This window comes from Somniosus microcephalus, chromosome 16 (assembly GCF_052327205.1).
Source record: "Somniosus microcephalus isolate GS21.2 chromosome 16, FLI_Smic_1.0, whole genome shotgun sequence".
Classification (NCBI taxonomy): Eukaryota; Metazoa; Chordata; class Chondrichthyes; order Squaliformes; family Somniosidae; genus Somniosus; species Somniosus microcephalus.
The window spans coordinates 49,724,685-49,735,745 of NC_141002.1; the positions used below are offsets into that span (position 1 = coordinate 49,724,685).

Below are 11,061 nucleotides of genomic sequence, written 5' to 3' on the forward strand. Positions count from 1 at the left end.
CGAGTACGGTGAGGTCCGAGTGGGAATGGGGCGGTGAATTAAAATGACAGGCGACCGGAAGCTCGGGGTCACCCTTACGGATTGCTACGTTTGATTACATTCAGGACTGTTTAGAGTTGTTCAGACAAGCTGGGATTTCACAGCACAACTCATTCCATTAACACAAATAGACAGACAGTGATGGTGACCTGGATAGATGTGTCTTTTATTTTATAAGCCAGTTTTGTCTTAAATCTGGATCTCTCCTCCATTCCTCACATGTGCACTGAATATTTGGAAATTAGAATTTCTGGCTTGTAACCTGGCCTGAGGCCTTTAAATTTACCACGGCAATGTTTTGTTTTAAAGGAACACTGTCTTTATCAAAAAAGTATCTGGCAAAACAAAAATATTAACTTGGTTGAGCTGATTGCATTTTTGCCTCTAGGTCAGAAGATTATGCAATGAAGGCCCACACCAGGAGATATATGCGGAATCTAGGCTGATGCTCCAGTGCAGTACTGAAGGAGTGCTGCATTGTGTTTGTTGGATGTGTCATCTTTTGAATGAGGCATTAATGCAAGATCCTAACTACTTGTTACAGTGGTTCAGGAGGATGTTAAAGACTCCTAAAAGCTCATGCACCAGTTGAAAAAGCTCAGAGAGCTATCCTAGTCAACATTCTTCTCTCAACCAGTATTACTTAAAAACAGATTGATTGGTCATTCGATCTCGACTGCCATCTTTGCCTACATAACTGCAGTCACTCTCACTGTGTTCCAAAAGGATTCTTGTATGGCGTGCTTTGAGACAACATGATATATAAGTGCAAGTATTAGTTATTTTAAAGCTTTTTGCGAGGAGAATTTAACATTTTGTCATAATGATAGTATGCACAAGTAGCACAACGAAACATTTTGCTAAATACTATATTTCATGGAGACTGTAGTCTTTTTCAGAAACTTGGTAAACAACTCTTGCCTCCATGGCAACCTGTTAAATTGTTTGCTCATAACCTAGCAACAGCTGGAAGCGACCATGATCAGCAATGCTTAATCTTTATAGTCAAATTGGATTGGTGAAAGACATAGGGCGGAAATTAAACTTCTAAACCTCTGGTTGCACGACAGTTGCTTGGGAAGCACTGCAATAAACAGAAGAAGAAGGGTCTCTGGAATAATTCAGTAAGTTACTTCCAAACTTATCAAACCTTAACAACCGTTCAAGTACATTGTGGTATCAAGTAGCTTATAGAATTTGAATGGACAGTCCAAAATGAAAATAATTACTGCTTTAAAAAAACAACGCCCCGAGCTGCCACTTCCTTTTGCGGTTCTAGATTCCACTGCAATGACAAACACTCAATCAATTATATTTTACAAGATTAACTTTCTTTTAATATAAATGATTTTTGTGGGCTTCTCTGTTTGTTTGTAATCAATGATGCATTTTGTGTATGAAAGAAGAGGTCAACTAGGCTGTGATTTACACACAGCTCTGTAATTACAATGAAATTAATCATATACCAGGAAGCTCTTAATTTAGTTTTTTGATATTTACCATTTTCTCCAAATCAATTCACAGGGAGTGATTTTTTGTTGTTATTGGGTGTTAGTGCTTCTCATTTAAACGTTCCCCCAATACCCTACTTCTTGGTCATTTGCGCACCATGCGCCATCTGACCCTGACTTGCTCCAGGGCCTCTGCTGACCTGCTTCCAGCCTTCCACCAATCTGCTCTCAGACCAACATCAATGTCAATTATCTGACGGGAGGTACACAGTATAGGTAGACTATCCTTTATCCGCACTTCCGAAAACCAAAAACCTCTAAAAACTTAAAGTTTTTTCGTGGCGCGTAAGTCGTGCGCACGACATGACCCGAGTGGCGCCAAACATGACGGGAGTGGTCCGGGAGCTCTGCCTTTCCCTGTGAACAGGGCAGAGGGTCACAGAGTTCCCTCCTGGGTAGGAGATTGCAGGCCGAGCCGGGCAGTGTGAAGGAGGTACCGGGAGAGTGAACCCAACAATACAGCGGCCCGTCCGATAGCTGCAGCGGCCCGTCCGATAGCTGCAGCGGCCCGTCCGATAGTCTTTTCTTCCCCCCCCCCGCCAACCTGATTTGCGGGCCAGCTTAGTGTAGGAGTCAGCCGATATCCGGCTTTCCCACAACTGGCGGCAGCAGTCGAGCCCCAGACCCCCGCTAAGTCAAGGAATTCAGATACGGAGCAGGGGGAGCCGGAAACCTCGCTCTAACAGCAGAAATCAGCAGCTGTTTTGTTAGGTTTTTTTCTTCCCCTAGCATTTTTTTAAACAGTCAGGCTGTGGAAAGAGTCTCTGTAGCTTAGCAACAGCTTCAGAGACGCTTCCAAGGCAGGGCCCGAGTGTTTACAAGCTGTTGCTAAGCAACAGTGTTTATTGTCAGATACGGAGATGAAAACCTTCTGAAATCCGAAAAATTCCGAAAACCGAAACACAGCTGGTCCCAAGGTTTTCGGATAAAGGATAGTCTACCTGTATTGGTTCCATGGTCATTGGCCCTCTGATTTTAACTCCCTCTCAGGAAGCTCCTGGCCAAGCCTCCACATTACCCAACAAGCTGAGATGGTGAGTCAGTGTGGGAAGAACCAATGCAAATCCCTATCCCTGCAACTCCTTCCTCCCAACCAAGTACATTATACATTCATAAATTTAATTAATTTTAATTGAACTCAAATTAATCTGGTTTGTTTCACTTGGAGGATGTGTGATTTCCATTCTTACCAGGCTCAATAAAACTCAGTGTAAAATTTTACCAGGCTTTTTATGACATCTTCTGAAAGTGTGCATGTGGACCTAAGACTGGGGTCACAGCCTTATTTCAATATTTGAGTCAGGGTCCCTTGCTAATTGTGGGACCCTGACACCATTTTGAGGTACCAATGGGTGAAGTGTTGAATGGCCTAAGTGGATGGCCCTTAAAGGGACCGCCACAGGCCACTCACAAAACAGCACAAGGGAAGTTTTTAAAAGGATTTTTGTGGGGCCAGAAGAAGCATGTATAATTCTAATATATATTAGGAATTATCGCCCCTCCCCAACCAGCGACCTGCCTGTGAGTGCTGCTTCAGCACTTGCAGCTCGCTGGTATAATGGAACTGAGGCCTGACCATGAGAACTGACAAGGCCTAAGACAGATCCCATTGGACAGGTGGTGGGCTTGCACCACCCGCCTCCTGCCCAGTGGAATTGGTGCCTGAAAATCGCCCGCATTAGGTTTTGCAGTTGTGAGGGAACAGGAAAACTGATGGCCATTTTGTGACATCTTCTTCAACAGTGTGAGTAATCAGGAACATATGTTAACCATCAAGCCAAGATTCTTTAGTTTTACATTCATTTTTAAAAATTAGGAGCAGGTTGGCTCTGCATCAATAACAAAAATAATTGAAGTACACAGGATCTGTGGATCAGCAGTCTCCTTCATAGTGGGCCTGCTTAATATTTTAATGTTTAGGCTGGAGTTTTTATTTTAACATATTTTTCAGTGAATGCTTGTGTTCCTCACGGTAAAGAATGCCAGTGCTAGAGACAGAATGTTTTTCTGATTTGACAGTATTAATATCCAGCCCTCCCAGCTAAGATGTAACATGGATTAAATGCAGAGTATGGCTTCAATTCGACAACACTCAAGCACTCCTAGGTCAGATCTACTTTGGGTTAGATGCAAAGTATATCTCCTTGCCCTCTGTCCAGCAATGTGCCTTGGCTCCAATGTCCCTATAATTAAAAATGCCAATGAACAGTAATGCTGGCATTTATATAGCACCTTTTCACATTGGAACATCTCTAACTGCTTCATGCAATGAATTACTTTTGGTGTACAGTGAGCTTTGCTCTGTAGTTTAGTATTAACGTGATCAGTTTTTGTGAAATGAAATTTCATCTACGTATTAGGAGCTGGGCTGTGATTGTCCCAAACTCATTTTCCTTGCAGCCAATCCTACCAACTCTCCCTTATTAGGTTTCTTTGGTTTTATGCTTATTTTACCATTTTGGGAGCAGGATGGTTCTGCTTCGCTGTGCTGGTAAAGCCAACCTTCACATAAGTTCTAACAAAATCAGAAATGTTAACTAGTTTTTCTTTTCGAGATGCTCATTAACCTGCTGTGTATTTCCAGTATTTTCTGTTTTAATTTCAGATTTCCATCATTTGTGGTTTTAATTTTTATCTCTGTTGTTTATGAAGTACATTCTGTAGCTGATAAGGCAATGTTAATACTTTAGTTTCTCTTTCTATTGAGCCAGAATACGCAATTGTAGTTGACGTATTATATTTTCACTGAAGTCTTAAAGATTGTGATGTAATCATTGCAAATAATTGAGTATATTTTACATAAGAACTTAAGACGTAGGAGCAGGAGTAGGACATTTGGCCCGTCGAGCCTGCTCCGCCATTCAATAAGATCATTCATGGCTGATCTGATCTTGGCCTCAACTCCACTTCCCTGCCTGCTCCCCATAACTCTCGACTCCCTTACCTTTCAAAAATCTGTCTCTCTCCACCTTAACTATATTCAATGACCCAGCCTCCACAGCTCTCTGGGGAAGAGAATGCCAAAGATTCACAACCCTCTGAGAGAAGAAATTCCTCCTCATTTCCAATTTAAAAGGATGCCCCCTTATTCTGAAATTATGCCCCCTAGTTCTAGATTCCCCCACGAGGGGAAACATCCTCTCTACATCTACCCTGTCAAGCCCCTTCAGAATCTTATATGTTTCAATAAGATCCTCTCTCATTCTTCTAAACTCCAATAAGTATAGGCCCAACCTGCTCAACCTTTCTTCATAAGACAACCCCTTCATCTCTGGAATCAACCTCGTGAACCTTCTCTGAACTGCCTCCAATCCAAGTATATCCTTCCTTAAATAAGGAGACCAAAACTGTACGCAGTACTCCAGGTGTGGTCTCACCAATGTCCTGTACAGTTGTAACAGGACTTCCCTACTTTTATACTCCATTCCCTTTGCAATAAAGGCCAACACTCCATTTGCCTTCCTAATTACTTGCTGTACCTGCATGCTAACTTTTTGTGATTCATGTACAAGGACCCCCAGATCCCTCTGTAACTCAGCATTTTGTAATCTCTCCCATTTAAATAATAATTTGCTTTTTTATTTTTCCTACCAAAGTGGATAACCTTGCATTTTCCCACATTAAACTCCATCTGCCAGATTTTTGCCCACTCACTTAGCCTATCTATATCCCTTTGGAGATCCTTTGCGTCCGCCACACAATTTGCTTTCCCACCTATCTTTGTATCATCAGCAAATTTGGCTACATTACACTCAGTCCCTTCATCCAAGTTATTAATATAGATTGTAAATAGTTGAGGCCCCAGCACTGATCCCTGCCACACCCCACTAATTACAGTTTGCCAACCTGAAAATGACCCATTTATCCTGACTCACTGTTTCCTGTTAGTTAGCCAATCCGCTATCTATGCTAATATATTACCCCCAACCCCGTGAGCTCTTATCTTGTGTAGTAACCTTTTATGTGGAACCTTATCGAAGGCCTTCTGGAAATCACCAGTAAATTAACACAGTCAGTATATTATAATATACAAGCTTTAACTCATACAAAGTGCTTTAAACAGATTTTACATTTATGAGGATATTAAGTTATTCCAGAAACATTCCAAAATGTTTGATCTTGTGCTGCATTAAAACTGTAAACTACAACATTATCAGATTATATAACACTGTAATTGCCAATTGGAGCAATTATGTGAATTACCCAATGGCTTAATCCTGTGTTGTGGTTCATTTGTAGGTTTCATCACACTGATTTTCTCTAGGAGCATTGAACATTAAGGAATGAATTTATGGTTGAATCCAATGAACATGCTATTAGCAAGAAGCTGTTATTCTCCTGTGAGTCCGATTACTGCTGAGCCAAAATATGAACTCAACCAGGAGTGCTTGAACATAACCTAAAGAGGTGATGCTTCTAGAGAAGAAGGTTTAACTATACAAGCAAATGGCCAAGATAAAGAATGGGAATGAAACTGGAGTGAAAGTAAATGACAAAAGCGTGGAGAACACCAAAGGGAGAAGGATGCAAAAGTTACTCATCAATACGGAAGAAATGTGGTCCGATGAAGAGCTCATAGACCCAAGGCAACTGCCTAAAAGAACATCTTATAAGAAGCCTGGTAGGTTTGAGGCAAATAATTTGATTTCCTTAAAGCCTAAAGGTCTCCCCAGAGCAATCACCATTAATAATGTTGAAGTATTTCAATGTGGGAAGAGTGAAGACTATGAAGAAGCTGAAAGCACATGCTCCCAAAATCCACCGTGTCCAATAAAAGTTAGTATAGTTAAAAAAGGAAGAAAACACATAGCAAACAAAAGTGAAACATTACAAGTGAATGAAAAGAACTTTGAAAAGCCCAGATTAATCATTGCTGTGCTGAAGCCATTCGGTCTACGAATTCTCCGTTCCAATCCAGCCCCAACTCCGAATGCGTCTATTCGGCACATTCAAAAATGGAAAATGAAAATGAGAACCCGGAGTAAACAGCAGAGTGGAGACATTCAGAGGAAGAGAAGTTTGGTGCCAACTGACAGTCATCTGGAAAACTCAAACAATAATGTTGTAAAGGAGTGGATTCGTCAAAAGAATGTGTTACTAAGGAAAGAGAGAGAAACAAAGAGGAAGCAGAGATGCCTGGAAAGAGCAGAACGTAAAAGGCAAGAAATTGATCAGCAAAAGAGGCAAAAGGAATCTGAAGAAAAGGTAAAAATGTGGCTGGAGAAAAAGAGCAAAAACAGAACACAGAAGAATATGAAAGTTAACGGCTGTTCAATTTCACCCAGTGCAGATGAAAATGGTCAGAATGCAAAGACATCATCTCCTGTAATAAATGGAGTCAGAAAATCTGTTAGCCAAAGCCCAGCTAAAACCTTAAAGACCGAAAAACAAATAACTGAAGAAAAGTTGGAGATGAACAAGAAAAGAGCTCTTATTCTAGGTACAGGGAAATCCAAAACTGGGACCATGTCTTCTAAACTATCTTTTGTTTTATCTAAAGATCAAGTGGTGAGTTCATGCAAGATGACAGCAACACTGGTTCAAGATTCAGAGCATGGCAGCCAAGTGTCCCAGAATTCAAACAGCAAGAAAGTGCAGAAGATTAAATTAGTGCATCAAGAAATTAAAGAAAAAGCACTTTCAAAATCAACATCTTTTAAAGTGCCAGAAAGTAATTCACCAAGTTCAGGCAAAGCATCTCAGATCAAAGAACTGGACGATGGCAACTGCAGAAGAGGGACACATCTCATACACAGATTGCCGTTCAATGAATGGCTTTCAAGAAAGTCAAAGGAATCCAAAGAGGTCCAAGCAAAGATGCAGGAACAGGAGACGGAACTGGACAAAGATCTTCAAAACATTGTCCCAAAATTGGCGAGTAAACGAATGCAAAATATAATGGACAGCAAAAAGAGAGTCAATACAGGGAAAGAGTTTGATAGGTTAGCTAACATTACGGTGGTATCGGAGTTCACTGAGGTAATTCAGAATCCAAAATGGCTCCAGGAAACCAGAGTTACTCCAGCCATAAAGAATTGGTTTGTGCACAGATTGGAAGAGAATACCATGAACAGTGTAAATAGTAATTCATCAACACAAGATGACCAGCTTTGCAAGAAAGTCCAACATAAAACACCTCCTTCTTTGTATGGAAAGCCATACAAAGCAGTTGAAGAAGATCTAAAGCCCTGAAACAAGGTCACACCCTCAGAGATAAGGAAGTTGGTGAAAATTTAGAGGGAAACTTTATCCAACCTTAATGCAAAGCTCTGTCGAAGATCAGATCCACAGGGCAGTGAGGAGCCAAAACAAAAAAGCACATGTCTAACTTCAAAGTAGAGGGCTGGCAGCACAGTCACTCTTCAGATTGTATTTTGTTACTAAGCTGAGCTCACACTAGGCTCATGCTGCAATCAAACTGTTTTTTACATTCATTTTTTTTTAACTGTTCCAAATAGTTGTACATCTAACCAGTGAATTAAGATTACACACAGAAGTAAAACTATCCCTCATACTTCCTAATGCTCATTGTACTCTTCATGAACTGCACTGCAGTTTAAGTGGCTACGAAAGACCAAAAACATTAACATTGCACAAATGTTATGCTGGTGAACTACAGTTCTTTTGGAGTTATCAACTAAACCTAGTCGAGTACCAATTTGCAAACTAATGGGATGACAGAACAATATTCAAATACCTGTAAGCTACTTGGGTTTGTAATGGGCTGATTCTATGTTAGTGGGATACGGAGTGGTGAAAATCATACCACTATTACAAGATTTGTACTGCTTCAATCAGGCCCCACTGATGTTGGTCAGAATGTCCTCAGGTTTGATTCTTTAATGTATCCTTTAGTAGAAAAGACTATTTGGAAAAACTTACCTCTGCACTGTAACATTACAAAAAATATGCTCACCAGTGTTGTTGGACATGTTGGAGAGTTAATAATCAAACTGAACTGTATATAACTATAACTTGTCATGGAGCAATAGGGTTCCTAGAGATAACAGGAGAGATGGAACAGGAGCCTGCCTATGAGCGAGAGGGAGTGAATTATGATCCGCTCCAGATGTCTTATCATCTGCAAGGAATTACCTGACTGGAACAACATCGACCATGAGTGATTAATGTATAACTTTAGTGATTAGTTTAACAAATATAAGGAGGGATCAATTAACCATAGTATAGAATGGATGCCTGTTACAATTTGAGTAAAATAAGCTGTCCTTTGGAAGGGCCAGAGACAGCTAAATCATGAGGTAGTTAATCATGAGGAAGTTAGATGGGTGAGACGTGCAAAGGTCTACTTATCTGAGAAATATACTTTTGAAGTAAGCTACCAGGATATATAAGGAGAGTTTTTCAGGACTAGTTAGGTAGCTGGAGAGAGAGAGAAACCTAATGCTACACTCGTACTGATCACCTATGATGTATGAATAAAGTCTGTTCCGTATACTCAACTGTGTTGTGAACATTTATTCGAAGTGTGTTGCTGTGAACCATAGAAGGAAGGCAGTTGACTCAACAAGTTCCACCAAGGTTAAGGGGTATATTTTCATGTGACTGTTTCCATTGAGTGGAAGGTGGGTTGATTGAGCCCACCGGCAACCCAATGAAAGTGGTCAGAGGCCTGAACCATTTTCATGGTCAGGCCTCATTAGCATTCCATCAGCAAGCTCCTTGGAGCAGCTTGCCATTAGGACAGGCAGAAAATCTGGCATCTCTCCGGCGGAGCCCAGATGGTGCAGGCAAGTTAAGAGGAGGTGGGGAGGCAATCCTGGGGGAGGGATCTGGTTGAGCGGGGGGGGGGGGGGGTGGCGGGGATGGTATGACATTGCGGCGTGTCAAAAGTTTTCTAGCTAGTGGAGAATTCATGCTTCTCCTGGCTCCACAAAAGTAATTTATAAACCTCTTTTTGAACAGCCTGCAGTGAGCCTTTGAGTACAACTGTTTAGGCTGCTCTACGCCAAGCATCAATGGGTACAGTGTGCGTGGCACACACTCCGCCCATTGGGCCCATACTGGTGTCATAGGACCCCAATTTGCACGGGTTAATAAGATTAACGGGAACTGTAGCATAGTGGTAATGTTACTGGGCTAGTAATCCAGAAGCCTCGACTAATGATCTAGAGATATGAGTTCAAATCCCACCACGGCAGCTGGGGAATTGAAATTCAGTTAATTAAATAAATCTGGAATTTAAAAAAACTAGTATCAGTAATGGTTGTCGTAATAACCCATCTGGTTCACTAATGTCCTTTAGGGAAGAAAACCTGTCGTCCTTATGTGTGACTCCAGACCCCACAGCAATGTGGTTGACTCTTAACTGCCCTCTGAAATGGCCTGTCAAGCCACTCAGTTGTACCAAACCGTCTACGAAACACAATAATAAGAATGAAACTGGATGGACCACCCGGCATCGACCTCGGCACCGACTACGGACACGGCAACAGCACACCCAGCCCAGTCGACCCTGCAAAGTCCTCCTCATCAACATCTGGGGACTTGTGCCAAAATTGGGAGAGCTGTCCCACAGCCTAGTCAAGCAACAGCCTGACCTAGTCATACTCACAGAATCATACTTTTCAGCCAATGTCCCAAACTCCTCCATCACCATCCCTGGGTAAGTCCTGTCCCCACTGGCAGGACAGACCCACCAGGGGTGGCAGAACAGTGGTATACAGTTGGGAAGGAGTGGCCCTGGGAGTCCTCAACATTGACTCCGGACCCCACGAAGTCTCATGGCTTCAGGTCAAGCATGGGCAAAGAAACCTCCTGCTGATTACCACCTACCGCCCTCCCTCAGCTGATGAATCAGTACTCCTCTATGTTGAACACCACTTGGAAGAAGCACTGAGAGTAGCAAGGGCACAGAATGTAATCTGGGTGGGGGGCTTCAATGTCCATCACCAAGAGTGGCTTGATAGCACAACTACTGACCAAGCTGGCCGAGTCCTGAAGGACATAGCTGCCAGTCTGGGCCTGCGGCAGGTGGTGAGGGAAAAACCTACTTGACCTCATCCTCACCAATCTACCTGTCGCAGATGCATCTGTCCATGACAGTATTGGTAGCAGTGACCAACGCACAGTCATTGCGGAGACAAAGTCCCATCTTCACACTGAGGACACCCTCCATCGTGTTGTGTGGCACTACCACTGTGCTAAATGGGATAGAATCAGAACAGATCTAGCAGCTCAAAACTGGGCATCCATGAGGCGCTGTGGGCCATCAGCAGCAGCAGAATTGTATTCCACCACAATCTGTAACCTCATGGCCCGGCATATCCCTCACTCTACCATTACCACCAAGCCAGGGGACCAACCCTGCTTCAACAAGGAGTGTAGAAGAGCATGCCAGGAGCAGTACCAGGTATACCTAAAAATGAGGTGCCGGCCTGGGGAAGCTGCAACACAGGACTACATGCATGCAAAAAAGCGGAAGCAGCATGCTATAGACAGGGCTAAGCGACCCCACAATCAAAGGATCAGATCAAAGCTCTGCAGTCCTGCC

General features: G+C 42.5%; 1 protein-coding gene across 1 annotated transcript; it reads left to right on the forward strand.

Moving 5' to 3' along the window:
• The first annotated feature begins 1,049 nt into the window (after positions 1-1,049).
• Positions 1,050-9,005, forward strand: LOC147106152 (uncharacterized). The gene is given in 3 exon segments (XM_086008992.1): positions 1,050-1,163; positions 5,790-7,722; positions 7,725-9,005. Coding segments are annotated over 2 exon segments (1,812 nt in total). The 5' UTR covers positions 1,050-1,163; positions 5,790-5,996; the 3' UTR covers positions 7,811-9,005.
• Positions 9,006-11,061: the final 2,056 nt, after the last annotated feature.